This window comes from Vidua macroura, chromosome 4 (genome assembly GCF_024509145.1).
Source record: "Vidua macroura isolate BioBank_ID:100142 chromosome 4, ASM2450914v1, whole genome shotgun sequence".
NCBI classification, from domain to species: domain Eukaryota; kingdom Metazoa; phylum Chordata; class Aves; order Passeriformes; family Viduidae; genus Vidua; species Vidua macroura.
In genome coordinates this window covers 20,444,102-20,465,306 of record NC_071574.1, presented here as the reverse complement: position 1 = coordinate 20,465,306, position 21,205 = coordinate 20,444,102, and the positions used below count along the sequence as shown (strand labels likewise).

The following is a 21,205-nucleotide window of genomic DNA, read 5'->3' as shown; positions in this document are numbered from 1 at the left end:
GCCTGAACTGCTTTGGACAAGGAGGTGTCCAAAGAAGTCCCTTTCTTTCCTTATTCTGTGTGCCTCTGCTAAGATATAAAGAAACAGGCAAATGTGTGAATGAAATATGCATCAAGGCTGCTCCTGGCCTCACAAAAAATGAGGTGAGTGTCCAAAGTGAGGTGAGAGCTTTTTTCACCCTTTCCACTTCGTTCCTTATATTTCCTGAATATAGTAAAGGAAACCTAGGACTTCTCAAAAGTAGCAGCCAGAAATGACCCATCATCACCCACCTAATAAAACTGGAGGGTCTGTCAAGCTGCACCAGGAGCAGCCTACTTTTAGCCAGTTTGCTATAACTGCATTCTGCAGAAATCAGACTGAAGTGATAGCTGATATTCCTCCCATCACTATGTTAAAATTGCTGTTTCCATGGCAAATATACAGATTTTGCTTTCTACAATCACACTCTTTTACCATTTTTCTTGTAGGTATGCATTTCATGGGAAAATATGTCTTCTCCCTGCAAGCAGCTCAGTCTGGAGTGAGAGTCACAGATCCTTTAAAGGACAGTGAGAACCCATTTGCTTCCTACAAAGGAGAATGAATGTTGTGTAAGTTATGCTAAGAACAAGGCTTTATGGATCCAATCAAGATAAAAAGCTGCATGTGATTTCCTAAGACTACAGGAGTTCTGCTCATGATGTTTTGTTTTTCTGCATTTTGCTCTTCTGAGACCTCTCTGGGTCAATTTAATTTTTGTTATTTTATACACAGAATTCCTTTTCCCATTTTTCCAGCAGTGAGGACCCAGCATTGCAACTGGTAGTACACAGGTAGCCATTTAGTTCTTCCATTACTCATGAGCTATGGCCTGTTGCCAAACTCTGCCTGGGACATTTAGAAAGGCCTAGTGGGATAGAAACCTAAAAGGTAAGGTGATAATACTGCTGTAGACATTTCAGTATACATAAATTTAAGTTTATGCATAATTCCATCTCCTAAGTTTTGCTGCTGTGCTTGAAATTTGTCCAGGTTTGGTTGTATACATGACTGGAGCTTGTTGCTGTTCATAGGGTGAGTGTATGAAATGCACAGGAATAAAAATGCCAGTCTCTAGTTTTTGTAGTGACCATGGTGTTCTAGTTCAGTAGGGTAAGAAATTTGATTTTCTGGGTGTTTCCCAGCTGGCATCTCTGTGGTTTGAAGTGTACTGTGTCAGGATATGGTAGTGTCTTATTTCCTTCAGGTATGACTATGGGCTAAGTTAAGTCACAAAATGGAACCAGTTCATGTCAAGTATCTCTCCAAAGACTGGAGCAGTCTGGTGGCAGACAGTTTTGTCTCAGATTTGCAAGTGGGTTTACATATGAATAGGTTTGGTAGAAGAGCTAAGGATGTGGAATATCTCTACAAGAGAATTTGCAATGACTGGCTGGAGTCAATTTCCAACACTGATTTAACCTGCTCAGTTTCTCTTACAGAATTGCTTTATCATGTTGTTCTCCCTTTTGCCCTACTTAAAGAGATACTTGGGGATTTATGTTCCTTAAGACCTCATTTGAAGGTAGGGCAAATTATCTCCAGATTGACCGGTGATGACGTGTTTTAATTTTCCAGTCAGAAAATGGTGTATACACATGGGAGAAGCCAAGGATTTGTCAGAAGAGAGATTCCAAACCAGCTCACATTTACTCTTCAATGTAGTCTTCAACACAAGTATTTCAAAATTATCCTTTTCACCCAGACTTAAAACCTCGCATTTAGCTGCTGTGTAGATTGCTGCTATATGAAGCTATATTTTGTTTTCCTGGAAAACTTGATAACAGGCAAAACAAATCTACATTGAAGGTTTCTCAAAATCCTCTGATGGTGCAACAGAAGGATGTTGCTCCAAGCTCTAGGAGTGAGCCCTCTGCTATTTACAAAGAAGCTTTTTCCATCATACAGAAATTAAATTTGAGAGAGTTTTCTCTGGCTCACATGATTAATTCTATTCCTAGAAAATTAGTTAGCAGCCTTGACATGCCCTGGGAGGAAAAACAAAGGGAAGGCAACATGAACCTCTGTGTGTAATCTTCTATTTGAGCAAATGTAGATTATTTGTAGTGACTAATTTTTCCCTTGGAACAAAAAAGTGAAGAACAGTTGAGTAATGCATGATGCAATGGTTGCCACAGCTGGGAGTTTAGAGTTGGACTGGAGCCTGAAGTGGCTTCATTTAGAAAATAAAGAGCTTTGAGAGCAAGTTCTAAATCTAAATATACGCATGTGTGCTCATGTCTAGCAGCCATGACACAGTAAGTGCCAAATGAGAGCTTGGGTTGGAAAGGTGTTTGAAGGATTTCTTACCTGTACCAGTAAGAGGACAACTGGAGGTTAAGACAGTGTCAAAGGAGATCAGAACAGGCAGTAATGGCCACCAGCAAATTATTCCAATTGGAAGAGTTGGAAAACCTTGTACCAAGTGTATAAGCATGATTTCTTCCTTCTCAATCTGCCTTCTTTGGCAGGAGCTTTAAAGCACAGGGAAAGGATCATATCAGCAAACCCATGACTTAGCACTGGTCAACTGTTAGAAAGAACATACAAATAGGTTATCAAAGGAAAGCAGGCCCAGCAGCTGGCTATAACCAGTTCTAGTGGGAAGAGAAGAGAACAAAGAATTAATATATAACACATGCTAAGCTCACAAATGAAGATGTAGCATGGTATCACAGACCAAAGAAAAAAGAGCAGAGTGTAGATGCTCTTAGCAAATATAATATTGATCTCAACTACTGGTCCTGGTTTGAGAAGGGGGAATCAATATCCCATTCCTCCCAGGGAGGAGATGCTGACTGTGCTGTAACTCCCTGTCCATGGCCTGAAGGTATCAGCCTTCATACCCAGAGGGGCAGTGCAAGGGTGAGCACAATAACAGAGAAAAGGGATAGGTTTTAGGAAGTCTGTGTATATGTAATTTTTAACTGTATTTCATTTGAACTGTGTAAGTATCATTGTAACTGCACCAAAAATAATGATTTCAGTCCACGGCTTAGAGTTTCATTAAACTAAAAATAAGTTGTTGGTTTTGCATATAAGGTGTTCCCCTTTTTGCTCATGAATTTGGAGTATAATGGTGGAGGATTCAGGCAATGTAATCTTTGATATGGATGCATCAAACTGCAGAGCAGAATCTGAACTGAGTAGCAGACGAGGTAGCAGAGGAAAACCCATCAGTGTGTGTTGCAGTCCAGGACAAGCCTTGCCAGTAACCTGGGCCACTAACCAACCAGGGATGTTTCCAATAACTGGAGGGGGAGTTTCACTGGATTAATTTCTGTAAAAAGCTTCACTGTCAATGACAGGCAATTCTGGTGAAAAGACAAAGAAAATGTAATAGAATGGGGCAGGCCAGGCTGTGCCTGGCTTCCTGTGAAGCTCCATGGTTCCATAAAATGGGTTGTATGGTTTGCTTTGCTGGGAAATAGACTTCACAAATTTATGAGGCACAGTAAAATGAAATGATTGATGGCTTATTCCTCACTTTTCAAACTGCTTGAACTGAGCAACACATTTTCCTGTCATGTGGTAGGCAAGGGCCTAAGATGAGTGCTTATGTTTGCATGCAAGCTGTGTTTACCCTCTGCAGTAATAAAATTTTCTCTATGAGCACAATTTCTATTTCTACATGTTTCCAGTTGTTTTGCCACTGCCAGCTATATTTACTGAGTTTCAAGCAGCCCTAACTGATAAATTTCTGAGTCAGAGGGGTGGAAAAGATAGCTTTAGTTTGGAATGGTGGCCATCGCTGTGCAAGAAAATATGTATATTTTGAGTAGCAGTAGCTAAAGCCTTCCTAAAGCCACTAAGTAAGGCATTGTAGGGTACAGAGAAGAATATGGGAACACCTGACTGAAGGTGCATCATGGTGTTGAGTAATCCACAGTGGCAAGCGTGTAATAAATCTATTTAATAGACAGAATCTGTATATGCTCCCTTTAGTGTGCATCAGCATTCAGCCTCACTCTTGTCCAGATCAAGAGTGGGGTGACAGAGAACCATGGCTCCCCTATCCTGAGTGCTGGATCTCTTTCTTAGGACCACCAGAAATCTGGTGGGGAGGCTGAGAGGTGACAAGATCAACCCTCTTTTCTGGGTTGACCAGGTTATATTTCCATGGGTTTTCCCCCCATTTTACATCATGACTTTATGTTGGTAAAAGAGCAATGAACAGTCTGTTTACTCAAAGAGAAGAAGTAGGGGGAATTTCAGAAGTACAAGTTGCTCTGTATTACTGGTATGTTTCCAAGGGAATTTTGAACTCACCCTCTGCAGAATAGCTACAAGGTTTTGTACATGGGAGGCCAGCCAAAGGATGAAGGGGATAAAGGCCCAGTTACACCAATCCGAAAGGTCAACACCCTGTATTACAACCACTTGCAAGAGAAGGAAAGATGTGTAAAAGTTGTAGGGGATTTCCTTTCTAAAGAGAGCAGAGGGCCCAATAAGCCAACGAGGACTAACACACGGGAGCGTCTGCTGCCTCCCTGGGACCTGGGATAAGGATATCACCAATAAAATTCCTAGCCTGGTGCAGCCCTCAGAGTACCCCAATACTGATCTCCTACACAGGGGACAATGAAGTGGCAACATGTATTCCAAGTGCCATCAAAACAGGACTTCAGGGCCTTGGGACATTTGGAAAGGAACAAGTGGCACAAGTTACATTCTCTTCCGGATTTCCAGTTGAAGGCAGCAACACTGGAAGAAACAGATGGGCTGAGTATGTTAATACATGGCTCCATGGCTGGTCAATATTTTGGGGGTTTTGACAGTGGAATGGCCTCCACAGCACCAGGCATGCTGGCATCAGATGGGAGTCACCTTTCTCAGCAAGAGAGGACAATCTTTGCTCAGAAACTAGCAGGAATTGGCAGAGCTTTAAACTATGTGTGCCAGGGGAGTGACAGACACGGCACACAGCAGTATCAGGGCTGCTCCTGGGGTGGTATGCAAAGGGTTAGAGGTTAGGTACCAGAGGAGCCCCTCTGCCAGGGACTCTGCAATGTGTGAGCCACACTGGAGCACACTTCCAGTCTTACGGAGATGAGTCAGGCATTCCTGAGGTAAAGAACCAACAGAAAAACAAACAAACCAACAAACAAAAAAAAGCCAATGGGGAAACACCAGGGAAATACCTCAAAGGAATTAAGGGGTGTTTCTCTAAGAAGGTGACAAACAGAAGGTTAATGACATCTGTGTTTGTAATCTGTGTTTTTCTCGCAAGAAGCTCAGAAATATTTAAAGAGTTCAACTCATTAAGCAGAAAGGGGTCAGGTACATACCTGAACTATGTAATCCTGCCAAAAATGTAACCCCTATACAAATTCATGGAAATTACATTGAAGAAAAAAATCTCAATCTACTCTTTTATAGGTGTAGAGAAGAAATTGTAAAAAAAAGAAAAAAAACATAATAGAAAATGTTTTGGGTTTTGGTTGGGTTGGTTTTACCCCCCCCCCCCCCCCCCCCCCGTTTAAACCTTGAAACACATTTCAAATAGATTGTAAGTCTATTATTTTTTTACTTGATAGAGTGTGTTTGAACTTGTACTTCAAGAAAGGTTAAGTCCTTTCTTTGATTGAAACCTTAACAAGTTTGAAGCACAACTTTTAAAAGTAATATTGGTGTGATCACAAGACATTTTTGTGTGATGACTTGGGGGAACTGATTTGTCAGAAAAGGATTACTAGCACAGAATATGTGCACATATTCTGAAGAATGAAAATCTAACATCCATAAAACAAGTTACATCCTCAAAGTGCTTTTACGATAGACTTTAAGGAAAACTTAGTATTACAACAATTTAAAAGTCCTAGAGACAGTAATTTATAGAAAATGTATAAAGTATGATCAGTAATGTCAGGACTCTTGTCTACAAATTGAGCATTAAACATGTGTGAAATCTGGCTTGCTGCTGTGCATACTTCAAATTTAAGAACATGCTGATATACACCATTGAATTGAGGAGTCTGAACTATCAGTATTCGCATACAGTGAAATTATTTCATATAGGCAGATCACCATAAAAAAAAAATATTGGAATGTAAAAATTTTTAAGCCTTATCATATTGAAGGATACTGTGGACTTTGGTGAGACTTTTATGTGTATAATCATTGAGAATCTTGTTGTTTTAACTGAATTTTGAAGAGTTGAAAGTTTTTTTAAATATAAAAAATCTTCAGTCCTCCACTGAAAACTAGCACCACGTTAATGTAGAATGTGACAGAATCTTTTCTTAGGAGGAAATTGAGTACTTCTTATTAGTTCTGCTTTGGTGTTCAATAGCTTAAGCAAGAAGTTATCCTTTTTGATTAAGATAAATTTAAAAAGAAAAACCCATACAATTTGCCAGGAGAGTTGCTTGCTATCTGACAATTTCAATTACTGTGGGAAAACCAGGACACAGGAATATACAAATTCTATGTAATATTTGATTTCCAACATAAGTTTTCAGTGAATATTCAGAGTGGAAATGTATGTGGAAGAGGGAGGCACTTCAGATGAAGATGTAACTTGAGAGGTACATATACTGGTTGTTAAGGTAACAGAAGAAGGAACCAGCAGAAATTTTCATCAAAGACTAATTCTCACTGAGCTCAACACATCCTGGCTGCCTAGAGAGTTCAGTATCTAAAAACTGGAAAGAATATAGCAAAAGGTCAAATACAGAGATGTGTTAATTCTTTGGAGGAAACACTTGATGAATCTGCTTGAGTTACTGAACCTCTTCTTCAACCACAATGTAATGACGTGCTCTTCATGTTCCCCTATGTGAGTCCAAAAGAGAGAAAGAGACAAAGTTGTAACTCACATAGTATAACAGGATAGGAGAGCTAGTGACAGAGCACAGCATCTCAGAGAAATAGATGCAGAGTTGAACTTCTAATGTTGATGGCTGCTCTCATGTTTGGAAGAAAGCCTGGAAGATTGCAAACCACACCGAAAGCCTATTCAGCCGAAACTAAGCGTACTGATTTGTCTGGGATAAAGTGAAATTTCTTCATAGTAGCTTGTATAAGGACAGGTTTTGGATTTGTGCTGCAAACAGGGTTGATTACACAGGGATGTTTTAGTTATTGCTGAGCAGCTCTTATACAGCATCAAGGTCTTTTCTGCCCCTCACACACCCCAAAGAGGCTGGGGCTGCATGAGGAGTTGGGAGGGGACACACTGGGACAGCTGAACACAACAGACCCAAAGGGTATTCCATACCATATGGTGCCATGTTCTGCATTAAAATCTTGGGAAAGAAGAAGGAAGGAGGTACCTTCCTAATTATGGCATTTCACCTTTCAACTACCCATAACATGTGATGGAGACCTGCTTTCCTGGAAAATGTCTGCACACCTGCTTGTAGATGGGAGCTAGTGAATGAACTCCTTAGTGTATTTTGCTTGTTTGTGCAGCTTTCCCATTACCTAGTAAAGTGTCTTTATCCCAACCCACAATTTTTTGTACTTTTACCCTTCCGATTCTTCCCCCATCCCACTGTGGGGGAGTGAGCGAGTAGCTACACAGTGATAAGCTGATCACCAAGCTTAAATCGCGGAACAAGGCAAAGCTTGGCAAGACTAAACATGCAGGAAGCATGCAAGCTGAAGTATTGATCTACTCTATAAATGAGAGTCACTAAGATTTTTATAGAATCTGTAGCAACACAGACAAGCTAGCTAAGCCTGCAAAGGCAGCGTACCCTTGGCTAGAGAGGGCCCTTTTGTTTCCATGCATTACTTTGACTGGAAGCTGCACGTCACACTGAGCTTCTCAGCAGAGCTGAGTTATGCTATTAACAGCCTCCCAGAACAATCTCACTTTCCTCCAGCAGACTGAGGTCTTCCTACATATGCCTTTGCAGACATGTTGTTGAGAGAAACATATTTGATCCTCACCATATTCTCAGCTAGAAAGAATAAGCCTGTCTTTGCGGACTTACACAGATAGGGTTTTATTGCAAGAAATATCTTTCTCTCTCCTTACAATTGTAAAGGAATACTGCACCAGGATACTGCTGATCTATTGATTAACACTAAGCTGCTGTTTCTACAATGAATTCTAAATGCATTGCTCGCTTCTTTCAAGCAGCCTTGGCTGTCACAGTTTTCTCCCTCTGTTATATGTAGACTGTCTGTCTGAAATCTGTAATCACAACAGCAGATGAAAAAAGTCTCAAACAGACTATGCCACTAGCACTTGGGTCAATGCTCAATGCTAAAATGTCATTTGTTTTCTACATGCTCAGACCATCACCATCTTCAGCGTGGGATTTCAGTTCAATATCTGATACCATCAATATAGTATCTCCAGATTTACAAGGGTGCACAACACAGCTGTGTCTCTACAACAAAGCTCTGTCTGAACAGGATGTGACATTTAAATGAACAAATGTTTTAGATCTCAGGGTAGCTTAAGAGGGTGTGAATTCTTTCTTGATTGATGAGAAATGGCCTAAAAAGACTGGATCAGGAAGACTTCCCAGAAGGCAGAAAGAGATTGTAACCTCTTTTGTGGAGTGGTAAGGGAGGGAAGGTCCTATGGCAGGGCCACACAGCACCACCTGCAGCCAAAAGCCTAAAACTCACAGAGCTTGTGGTATGGCAGTGAAGAAAAGAGAGCAGCTCCCTGGCCTCAGGTAGGGCTGAAGGACTTTCCAAAGGACCAGAGTGGAACATGCAGGGCTCGCTTGCTACAACTCAGAAAGACAATGAGCTGGTCTGGAAGCAAAAGCTGTTGCCAGAACATGGAAATGTGGGACAAAGTCAGGTAAAAATATTTTTATTTTCAGTTGGTCTAATTAGTTGGTCTGATATAACCTGGCTTCACTAGAAAATTTGATTTCTTTTATAAATACCTAGGGTTTATTTTATAAATACCTAGCTGTTTAATGTTCTAATGTTTTGAGACAGGGACAAGATAGATCCACCTCTCATAGCTTTGGCTGACTCAGCATCTATATATAAAGTTAGTTTTGTGGTGCCTGTGAGGAATCAGTCTTCCACAGAGCTGGTCTAAATGGTAGCCCAAATCAGACAGGTAAAGTCAAATGGAGATCACTGAAGGAAGAAATAGGAGAGGGTGGTTTTCAGTGACTACACACTAGATATGTCAAAACTGCAAAACTGTAACATTGTGATGAAAAGGTGCTGGATGAGAGCAACACAGCTGACTTATGAAAAATGTTAAAGAGACTGAAAAGGCTGTTCTCAGACTGAGATGGCTTAATGAAGTGTCAAGTTCTCATTTTCTCATTCATGCTGCTAGTACTTTGCAGCACAGACGACCCCTGCAGAGTAAATGCTATATTATTCACAACAGACAGAAGTAGCAGAGACTGAAACACAATCTTTTAAAATCACTAAATGAATATATAATACACAACATTTCTTTAAGGTGTTCAGCACAATGATTTTAAGTGAAGAACATTAAAGTTCATTTAGAAAATTGAATGTTCAGCTCAAATGCATGTAATCAGACATATTTCAAATTGAAACTCAAGTTTGCTGATGATTGGCAATGCCTTTCTTCACCAGAGCATTCTAACTAGTCATAGAATAATGAAATTTGCATTTGAGTCATGGATAGCAAGAGGGAGTTCTGTTTTATGCCCATTTCAAGTACTTCTGTAAGAGTTTATTTTTGGAGGAAACTTCAAAAGCACCTGGTAACATGGTATGAGTATGCCAGCAGAAAATATTATTGATGAGTATGTACCACAGGTACAAAGAATTTACTGCTAAAGAAATGTCAAATTCTCATTTCACAGGGCAGTTGGTGCCTAGAAAGGCAGTGATCTGTGATTATGGGTTACTGTGAATGGCTCATCTGTTTCATTCTCGCTATCTCTGAAATTCTTCATCTGTGCTTTATTCCCCTATTGGTGTCTTGTTGTGAAACCAAGATAATAAGCCCCTTTGAGCCAAGAAAATTGTCTGATCATGTCTATAAAAGATCAAGCTCAGTGGGGCATTCATCAGCAGGTATGAATAAAGTGAATGCCAAAATAAATTGATGAGGAAAAGAATTTAACTTTTTAAATATTTTGTATATTTCCTGTAGATTGGTACCATGAGAAGAAGGTAAATTCCTGAGACACTGATTCTGCACAAATTCTACAACTGTATTTCAAAACACAAAAGGAAATCTTTACAGATGAAAAGTCATTCTCCAGAAATCTCTACTTAGCTCACTGACAACCTGCAATTTCTTTCTGGATAAACCCCTCATTGAGATACCTACACAAATTTGAATTGGATTTGGCTGTGGCCTTTAATTTTGACCACTGTCACCTTGTTTGATGCTTGTCCCTTACCTAACTGCCTTGTCTCTTACTGAAGTGAGATTTGAGTCTTTTTCTCCTGCCTCTTGGGCATCACTGCAAATGTGAATGCTTCAATCTGTTTGTGAATTGAAACAAATTGGAGAGCATAACAGAAATTAAATGTTTCTAAGGTAGGGGTTTTTTTTCTAGGATCTGAGCTTGAGGCTGTAACTGAAATGGTAATTTGAATTAAATTTGCAAGTACATTTATTTTGTGCGTAATTATGAGGAAAAGTAATTTTTTCCCAATGTCTACATTGCCCAAGCCTGAGTATACATCCCCTTGTGAAGAAATCTGAAATGGCTCCCCACAGTTATTCCATGCCCTACTTAGTGTTCCATATAGATAAATGCTAATAGCCCAGGGTGTTGCCTTAAAATTAAGAATTCTAGCTCAAGACAAGTTCATCTATGTTTTGTGGTAATACAAACATCAGCAAGAAGGTACAGGCCCGTGGGTTGGAGATTGCACTACAATAGGATTCCAAGAAGTGATTCCATGTAATAAATAAAGGAGCCAAAGAAACCAGAACAGATAATAATGTGCTTATAGTGATATTTCCTTTGCTATTTTTGGTTCCCCTGAGTCAATCTCTGGTTTAATGTCAGCATGAATGGGAATTGAATTGGACCAGTAGTTGGTGTTACAAAAAAAGTGCTGGCAGCTGATAACGGTGTTATAATTTTATGCTGATTGGAGTGGCACCAGCAAAAATACCCAAGGGACAACTTGGCTGGGAAGCTAGAACGTAGAAATCAGAGGAATGAGAAGAGAATCATGTGTTGCCAGATAAGACTTTAGGTTTTCCCTGTGGGTTAATATCTGAATGAAAACCACCACTTTTCCTTTATGGGATGTCTACTTTCCTTTAGAAATCACAGAAAGAAGACAGTTTGATAGAATGAAGTATGCTCCTGTTTGGGTTTTCCACCTGTTCAAACAGTTTTTTGGTAACTAACTGTAGTATCTAATTAAAGCTGCTGCTTTCCTGGTGCACCTCTCGAGAAATGCTGCCACCCAGGTAATTAATGTGCTGTGCCTGCACTGGCTCAGATGCCTATATTTGCAGCAGGCTACTTTAGAACATGCTGTCTTATCTTTGACCTTGGAGACATCTGGTGCTGGCTTCTCAATCAAACAGAACTTGGGACAAGACAGGAGTCAGACCTGACTCTGGCTTGGTGATTTCCACTTTTTTAGCATTAGCATTTTCAGTTATATGAGGTGCTGATAACACATTGCATCACACGTGAGGAAGGTGATTATTCGTTTCAGGTAAAATCAATTTATTGGTGCTATGCAACTTGGCCTGTTCAGTCTGGAGAAAAGAAGACTGAGGGAAAACCTAATTGCAGTCTACAAGTTTCTTGTGATGGGAAGAGCAGGGGTAAAACACTGATTTCTTCTCAGTGGTGACCCATGATAGGACTGAGGGAATGGCCTGAAGCTGTATCAGGGAGATTTAGGCTGGATATTAGGAAAAAGGGTCTTCACCAAGAGAGGGGTTTTGCACTGGAACAGGGTCCCCAGGGAAGTGGTCACAGCACCAAGCTTGACAGAGTTCAAGAAGCCTTTAGACAATGTTCTCAGGCACATGGTGTGACTCTTGGGGATGTTCCTGTGCAGGGCTAAGAGAAGGACTCAATGAGGTCCCTTCCAACTCAGCATATTCTGTAATTCTGTGGGAAACATCTTAAAGAATAATCAACACCGATTTTGCCAGGAACACTTAGGTCAGCTTCATCTGACCTACTGGTTGTCTCTGAGTAGAAACATGCTGCCACATGGCTTCCTTGACACTCAAGATACTGCTTTTCACAGTAAAGCTTTGCTAAAGGTTCTGGGTGCAACAGAGTTTCCGTGCCCTTTAGGACTGAATTTCTAGCCCAGAGAGATTAATTAATTAATGAAATGTTACCATTGCTTATGAAAGCTGTGATGGCTCTGTAATTTCACCATTGACTGCAAGTGAAGGAGAGGTAAATGTCTGGCAGGTTCTGCCTGTAACAGAGGTGGTATAAAGCTGTGAGACCCTTCTGTCTGGTGGTTAGAGTTGTGTCAAGGTTAGTATAGCTGAGCTGAAATCCACCAGATGACAGATATACATCAATTTTCCTGAAATATATGTATATGTACATCTGTTGTGTAGGTGTGTACATACATCCAAGTACTCCAATACAATATATAGATGTCATATATGTCTATATCAGTTAAAACTTTTTTAATCAGTTCTATTTGCATCTCTTGGCAACAGCTGCATGACAGTGGACATCCAATAGCCCAGCCCATAATAACCCAGCACCCAGTTATATCTGTCAAAACAGTTCACAAACAGAAATCTTTGCAATGTGACTGCTGCATAATAATGAATATTAATTTTAAATTAATAAACCGAATGCTTCCCTTGGGAAATTAACTCTGATACGGGTTGAATCTTGATTGTATGAAGGCTTTTATACATGTGCTTAACTTTCAGTTGAGTAAACATCATGGGAACACCATGCTTGCTCTAGAGTATTAAATTACAAGACTTATGACCATAGAGAAAGATAATGTTTTGCTAAATCTCAGGCTTACCTATAAGGAAAGATGAGGTCATCTTCATATTTTTTTTTAATTGAGCATATTTTTGAGTTCTCAGAAAGGGGCTATGCACACAGGTAGTTACAGCATGGTCAGTAAAGACAGCAATGGTTCACAGAGGGAGCTGAATGGGAATAGAAATGCAGACACTGTGATGCAAGAGTCTAGGAAACTGATCTGAAATCTTAGTTGCCTCTAAAGCAACCCACAGAGTAAACTGTTCTGTAAGAAATCCAAAGACTGGACTATATGTGTGTAAAGCGTTCACAGTTTCTCACAGTTAACGTATATATCCAATGAAGACCATTTTCAGATTATCTGCTGTAGCAGCCAGAGGCCCTGCAAGGCCTCTCTGGCGGTCACTCACCTAAGATAAGAAATGCCTAGTCATGATGACTGGACCAAAGAAGCCCCTCTTCCGCCTTCGGACCCTCGTTATCGCTCTGTAAGACCATAGGTCATATTCACCTAGACCCTTACTATTGGACCATTTCCTAAAACCCCTGCACCCTATATAAACCCCCATTTCTGCCCAGTTCAGCAGAACAGCTGTCACTGAAACCCTTCGCAGGAGCTGCCAATAAAGACACCTCTGTGGAACCTCATACAGCCTTCTCCTCTCTCTCTCCCTGCGTCTGCCAGGGCACCTTAGCAAGCAAAGAGCTAAAATCACTGAAGAGCTGAATTCACCAAAGAGCTGATCTCACTTAAGAGCTGAGCTGCTTGCTAAGATTGCCTGCGGCTGGGAACTTGCCTGAGGGACCCGGACAGGTTGTGCTTAGCTGTACCTTGCTATCCGGGACACCTACGGCAGCTGGGGTCGGATAGACCCCGAGAACCCCAGGCCATAATAATCTGCAATCGGTAGAAGGGCCTTGAAGTGGAGTAATCAATGTTAACTGTGAACACAGTGCCCTAAGACAGCTTCCCTTCGTACTGCAGCTTTCAGGTTTTCAAAGGTACCTTTCCTCTGGGAAGTATCACCTATCAGTTCTGTGGTAACACATGGAGTCTGTGTGAGTCAGTAATCCAAAATCAATAAAGTCTGATCAATTTTACTTTGACAATTTTTCAATTGTCCTTAATTGTTCTTTTCATAGTGATAAAGTGGATATACTTGATCACTAGCAACTAAACCAATAAGTTAGCCTGCGAGGCAAGATGAAGTTAAGAAGATTTTAGTACTACTTAATTGATTTTTACTCTAGATGCTCATGTGAAGTAAACAGTGTCATTAAATAAAGATTTGTTTTAAATGTGATCAGTGGGCAATCTGTTTGCTACTGTCCTTTTTTCAGACAGAAAAGGCTTCGGGGGAGAACTTACTGTGATACTAATAGTACTGAAGAGACAACCTAAAAAAAGCCCCAGCCAGCTGTTGTAGACAATGTGGTTTAAATAGGAATTGCCTTGGAGATACAATGCCCATTCTCTACCATATTTAATTCTGTTTTCCACCTAAGTCCCATTCATTTTCAGAATGAAGAATTTCTTGTGTCAACATTTGTACTCCGTTTTTTCTTACTGTGCCTCTTACTCAATGATTTAGATTTTAACAGCTGCCTAGTTTGAATACTACAGCCGAAATTTTAAGCTTTACTTCAGCTGTGGCAACTGATCCTTCTTCCCTTTACCTCTCTATTTCTAGCTATATGATTTTGTTAAAGGACAAGCTGTTACTTTGTTTAACAACAGAATATAGTGCCTGCCTTTGATAAACATAAGGCAAAAAAAGACTGCTTACAAAAGCTAGGAGATGCAAATATCTCAGCTCTTTTTCCTAAAGTTTTCAGAAACAGAGCCATAAATACACAAGGTTGTTTATCATACAGGATTATCTGTTTCCTCAAACATAATTAAATACAATAAGTCTATATAGATTTATATCAACATAATGAAAAGCAACATTTCATACTCATAGTCACTTGCATGGAAAAAGAAAAGCCTTTTATTATCTGGAAGATAATACTTATATAAGGAGTGCGAGATTCACTTTAATTCTAATTTGGGGTCTAAGTTTACTGCTCAGGGTAATAGAAAATGACTGACAGAAGGGTTTTCAATGTGCCAATTTACATACTAAGATGCATAAATTGGGCCAGTTAACACGTGCAAAGAATATGATCTTGATTAAATTTTATTTGCTGTCTGGAACTGTGCTTATTGTCCTCTCCCTAAAATAGGAAGAAAATAGAAATACCACATCTAGCTGTTGCACTACTAACTGCAAATGTGCTGCACAGGATGAATGAGGTGAAGTACCTTATGTAATTCAATTTCTGGGCTTTTTTTTAAAGGTTTTCTTGAGGGCAGAATGATGAGAAAATGATTTATTTGTAAATGTAGATGTATTACCAGTCTGAACATTCTTTACTTCTTTTACAAAGAAGTAAAATCTGTTGTCTAATGCTTGGTTGATTAAAACTACTAGTAGAATGAAGCAAAAGAAAGTTTACCAAACAATACAGAAATACTACTTACAAAGAAACCTGACAAGAATAAGACCTGCACTACATGTTCAGCATGAAAACCAGGGATGCATCAGCTGTCTGCACAGGATGATGGATGAAAGATGCCCCTTGCAGGTCACAACCTTGTATCTCATCTATACCATGTTCTGTTTCTCCTTTTCAAGTGCAATAAACCCCAAGCTGCTTCTGTAAGTCTTGCAGGATTTGAATTGATGTACTGAAGCTGAAGGTCCATCTGTTCTAGTGCCTTGTCTCCTACTGGTCTTGGCTTTTCATGCTTAAATTCTGTGACCAAAATAGAGAGGTTTGATAGGTTTCCCTTTCTGGGGAGAAAATTACTTCTCTGCCTGAGTTTAAGATTCGGGTGGCAGTGGCCATGGATTGTGTAGTGGAAGATGCAAGCAGCGGGGTAAGGGTTGGGCAAGTCTGGCCGCACTGCTCTTCATTTGGGATGAAAATTCTTGTGTGTGTGCAATAGAGTTAAGACTCGAATTACACCTGCAAGAGCCCCACCTCCCGTGCTTAAAATGAGCTGGGGCCATGAATCTTGTGAGAACAGTGACATTGAACTGCAGTCATTCAAGGCTGAAGATTGGGAAGTAGGTGAAAAAGAATTAGAAGCTGGGGGAGATTTTCTAAGGCTTTGGGGAAGTGGCTCAGGGCTGTGCCGCATCAACAGCTTCTTTACACTTGTAAGATGAGGCGCTCCAGCCTTTGGAGGGAGTGGTGACTGTGCAGAGTCCCAGGGGGACCCAGTCACCTGGCCCACCTTTTACCCTTGCTTCTCTCTTGGTCTGCGCCCAGCAAACAGGTGCTCCCAGTTTATCACGCCTCCCACCTCACTGCCACGGAGGACGTGATAGGGTGGGCGCAGGGGCCGGGCGGGGGGCGCATACTCAACAGGGAGCAAGAGCCTCCGCTCCTCCCTCCCGTGGCGTATCCTCCCGCCCCCCGCCCTCGCCTGTCGCCAGCACTCGCCGCTTGCGGGGCTGCCGCCGGGGTGGTGCCAACAGAGCCGGCCGGCTCCGCGCCTCGGGATGTGCTGAGCAGGGGCCGCTCCCTCGGGCCGCTCCGCGCCTCACCCGCCGCCCGCCCGCAGCCCGCGCCGCCCCCGCCTGCTCGGAACGGGTCGCTCGCCGGTGGCGGAGGAGCCTGGCGGTGAGTGCGGGCAGGGCGGGGCCGCTCGGGGCGCGTGAGTCTCTGCATGAAATGATAGGTGTATATCTAATACCAAAGACAGCTAGATAGATCTGTCCTGTTGAACGTTCCCGTGTGGGCACGGGGGAGAGAGAAGAAACCGGGCGCCGTGTCCGCCGTGTGCCGACGGCGTGTCCGTGGGTGCCCATATGGTCGCGCCGCTCTGCTTTCCTCGGTAGGTGCCTCGCCATGTGCATGCATTTGTATGTTTGTGGATGCATAGCTACATATGCGCGCACATATATATGGGCGCGACGCCCTGCTCCCTCCCTCTGCAGGTTCCCGTCTGCTATTTGGTCCATACCCGCGGTCCCCAGGTGCCGCCGTACCTGGTAGCGGCGCTGCCTCGGGGACGGGCCTTGGGACCCTGCCGGTGGAGGAGCCGGAGGGTCCCGCGGGCCGGTGCTGCCTCCACCGGCCCTGTGTGTAAGGCACCTGCCCCCCTTCGCCATCCCCGGCGTGGCAGGTACCGTGGGCAGCTTGGCTGGAGCACAAACGCTGCCTTTCTTCGCACGCTCGTCACGAGTTAGTGGAAAGCTGCGACAGCCCAGATGCCTTCCTAGACATCCATTCCTCCTACTCAGCCTCTGGCAAAGATGAGAAGATAATAGGCAGCACTTCTGTCTGTGTGGGTGGAGGAAGAGAAAGGACTACTGATAATGGATTTGTTGAAGGGACGCTGATTCTGGGTTTTAATTACTATTTAAGTGGTTTCAGTGTAGTACTGGATAGTATTGCTGCGAGAGGACTCTCTTGGTAGCTGTAGTGCAGTGCTTTTAAAGTCCTGTGTTCTTGCTTTTGGTTTTTAGTAAAATATTTTCTCAGTTGTGATGCATGCAGGGAACCCATTCAGGAAAACTTAGTTTCCAAAAGAATGATGTGGACTGTGTGTAAAATGCTGGACTAATGGAAATGCAGCATTTTTTATTTTCTCCAGTCCTGAGTTGTAATGGCATTTTCTTACAAGTGAACATTTGTCATTTATGAGAGGTTTTGGGATTATGTGTTTTGGTTTTCAGTTTGGTCTGTTTGTTTTCTTAAGCTGCTGATTTTGATTTAAGTTGGCTTTTTTTCTCTGGATGAGAGGTGGAGTGTCATCAAATCACAGTTCTCTTGCGTTCATCACATGAACAGAACTGTCCTTTGGGAGAAACGATGCCTTGATAGGCAAGGAACGTACTTATATCAATGGAACCATCTTCCAGTCAGAACTGCATTATTGGCAACCTCTCCATAGGATTCTGTGGAAATAGGATATCTGTTTCATATTGCTATACATTTTGGCGGGTATAAATAATATAATTTAAAAGTAATTGTGATCCCATTTGGTTAGAATATTTTTTCCCCTTTCTGGGATAAAAAAAACCTTACTGAAAGTGTGTACTTTTTTTTTTTTCCTAGAGCTGTTTGAAGAAAGTCTTCAGCCATGGATGTATTCATGAAAGGGCTTTCCAAGGCAAAGGAGGGAGTCGTAGCAGCAGCAGAAAAAACCAAGCAGGGTGTGGCAGAGGCAGCAGGAAAGACGAAAGAGGGAGTCCTCTATGTGGGTAGGTGGGCAGCAGAGAGCACGCTGCTGATTGGTGCATCCCAACATTCACAACTGGATCCTCATCAGACCCATTTTTCTGCAAAGAAATGTATAATTGCTTATAGGAGATGATTGCAAAATAAACAAGAGGAAATTTGTGCCTTCCTGAGCTCTGGTTCTTTGAAGCCAAGTGCCTTACAGTACAGTCCATTGGGTGGTAGTCCATGCAAGAAGTTTGCCAGATCAAGTCTGAAGGGGTGGTTGGTACAGTAAAAATAAATATGAAAAATGTGAAAGCTGGAGGTGAAGGTAGCTTCATAACATTCTACAGAGCATGTGGGGCTTGAACAGGGTTTCAGGTGAAGACGCTTGAGAGTTTAGCTCAGGACTTGAGTGGTAGACATGCCAACTGCTTGGTATGTTGGCAGTAACATTACAATAGTGTTACCTTCTGAAATTAATTTCATGTTGTGTAATTCCTATTGCAAATTCATGGCAAAAATTTTCCACGACTTCTCAAGGAAGTGCCTTTACAATTAATGAGGTAGGGCAGGTAGACCCCAAGGTAGCAAAGCAGTTGTTAGTGCTTATTCTAGGCCAAACCAGTATTGTATAGATAAAATTATTTTCAGGTCCCTGAATGGTACTTTCATTTAGGATAGTCATCTTCATTTAGCAAGCATTGGGATTTAGAAGAGTGTCTTGCAAATGCTGTCATGAAAAATTCACAGAAAAACAATCTGCCAAGACTATATGAGTAATCAGTTATTTATAAAAAAAATATTATGGCTCTGTTTCTCTTATTCATCAAATAAAGCTAGTCTGTAAAAGAATGGAGGGGGAAAAGATACCCTCTTCTGTAGGTTGTTTCTGTTCTGTTGATTTTGTGGCAGGTCAGTTCTGTTATGGGTGCTGTGTGTACTGAGGGAGATGTGCTCACATAACAGAGAGAAGTTAAACAGAGCTGAAAACCAGAAGCATTTCTTTTCCATGAGAGTACTGAGGTCTCTTATACCAGTGCCTCTTTTGGATTCCCTCTTGCAGGCTAGTGCCAGTCTGGAAGAAATTATTTCTGCTCCAGATAGTGTGGACTACTCATTTGGAATATACTTCCCTCCCTTTTAAGCCATAGCAAAGCTCAGTGCTCTTGCCAACAGGGATGGCAGTAATTTTGAACACTAATTGTAGGATGAATCTATTTTAAAATGAGCATCTGCTCATTTTCAAGACAGCAAAATAGATGTTCTTCCACTGTATATTGTGCTTGATGTTGGAATAATTTTCCAGAGGTAGGACTTTTACTTTGTTTTCTTGTAGTCCTGGCCATGCTTCTGGGGTGTTTTTTTTGGTTTTTTTTTTTTTTTTTTTTTTTTTTTTATGAGAAACCTGCATTGTGTGCTAAATTAATCTTTGTTTCTGACCTGTTCTTCAGACCATAATAACATTTGAATCTAGTTCTGTTCCCAAAGGCAACAGATTTCCTGTTGTCTTCAGAGACGCTTTTGCTGAGGTTGAACTTTGGAGGGCAGGCTTGCTATTTTTTGCAAGAATTTCAAGCAATTACTGGGGACCACAGAGCCCTGAGCCATGATAGGGACTTGTGCATGTGACTGTAGTAATGGTGGAGGATCCTTCTCCCACCAGGTGCCTCTTTTTCAGGAGGCAAGGGCTATGTGCACAGTTTGTTGTGCAGGCAAAAGAGCCTGTGGTTGTAAGCTATCTCCAGAAGCTCTGGCAGCTTGTGTCCAGTTGTGTGCTTGCACATACAGGCAGGACATTTCAGCAAGTTCAAATAGGGAAAGCACGAGCTGGATGTTTCTCTGTCTACTTCCCAAGCACTCAGCAGAGGTGTCTCTTCCCCTGTGTAGCATTAGCAAAGGCCTGTGTGATTATCTTTTGTTCTGCAGGCTGATAATGATTGCAGTGCAAAAGGCAGTGAAGACCCTTTATGAGCAGAGGACAGAAGCAGCACAATTCATTAGAGCTTGTGAAGACTTCTCCCTTTTTCTATAGTTGGGTTTTCAGATTTGAGATTCACAGCCAGATTTTATTGTGAAAGCTGCCTGACATCTTGCAAAAAAGAACCTAACAACACTGGGCTGAGTGGGACCTGTTAATCATTTTCAGTTTCATAACATTCAGTCTCCAATTGCTGGTGGAGAATTAAGAAGATGCAGAGTCTTTGGTCCAGATCCCCTAGGTGATATGGTTTCCCACTGAAATCAGTGCAATTGAAGTAAATGTGGAAAACATCTGGACCTTTCTGTTCAAACTGCTCTTAACTATTATGTGTAAGACTATAACCTAATTCTACCTGGTAAGAGTTGTCTTTACGACAGCTTCTGTTTGGGATGAAATGTGGTCATTGTAATTCTTTTATTCTTGTTTTGGTTTTAGCATTTTTTTTTGGCACAAGGAAGATTTCTCTTGGCAAAGGGAGAAACTTAGAGCTATGTAGGAGAGCAGTGTATTGGAAGATTAATTTTGGATTTTTGTTTTCCTGTCCATGCTGAAGTCTCTACTTTCTTCTCTCAATCCACTTTCCTTTTAAGTACCCAAGAGCCCCCTCAATAGTCTACAATGTGTTTTTATGCTTTCAAGTATTGTTTTTTTTTTTCCTTTTAACTTTCTCTGCCAATGGCCTTCAGCATTGGCTGACTGAAATTAGTGGTTCTCTCTTTAACTCATTCAAGCTCAGCATCAGGGCCTTTCTTGATATCAAAGAATGTCCTGGTCATTGTTTAGAAAGAAGGACTGAGGCTCAGCAGTCCTGTCTGTGGTGTAAATTTAAAACTGCATCTTTCTGTATCCTTCAAGAGCTTTTAGTGTGAAACAGAGAGGAAGTGAGTGGCAGTACTTAATCTCCACTTGCTTTGAAACCAGGAACTGAGTAAGAAGGACGTGCTCACACACTCTTGGTGATGCAGTGTTCATGTTGTCTGCTGAGCTTCATGCATGTTTCCAGGGAGCTCAGGTTTTTGCTCAGTTGACTCTTGAGTGCATGTTCACTGCTCAGGAATGGAAGTTTCCAGTCTGATTGGTTTTGGTGTGTCATAAGCTCACAGAACAAAGGAATAGTTTA

The 21,205-nt window shown here is 41.6% G+C and overlaps 2 protein-coding genes across 3 annotated transcripts in view; one reads left to right on the top strand and one right to left on the bottom strand.

The window, feature by feature from the left end:
- Positions 1–17,047, bottom strand: part of MMRN1 (multimerin 1) — a 64,841-nt gene extending 47,794 nt beyond the window's left edge. The window contains exon 1 of the mRNA XM_053975916.1: positions 16,925–17,047. The gene's annotated coding sequence lies outside the window, so the exon portion shown is untranslated. The remainder of the gene's footprint in view (positions 1–16,924) is intronic.
- SNCA (synuclein alpha) overlaps positions 16,326–21,205 on the top strand; it is a 63,655-nt gene continuing 58,775 nt past the window's right edge. Inside the window, exons 1-2 of one of the 2 annotated variants that reach the window (XM_053975917.1) lie at positions 16,326–16,556; positions 17,997–18,142. In XM_053975917.1, the coding sequence (XP_053831892.1) occupies positions 18,022–18,142 (121 nt within the window). In that variant the 5' untranslated portion in view covers positions 16,326–16,556; positions 17,997–18,021. Of the gene's footprint in view, positions 16,557–16,636; positions 16,771–17,996; positions 18,143–21,205 lie in introns of those variants that run through there. The other variant, XM_053975919.1, reaches the window with a different exon arrangement.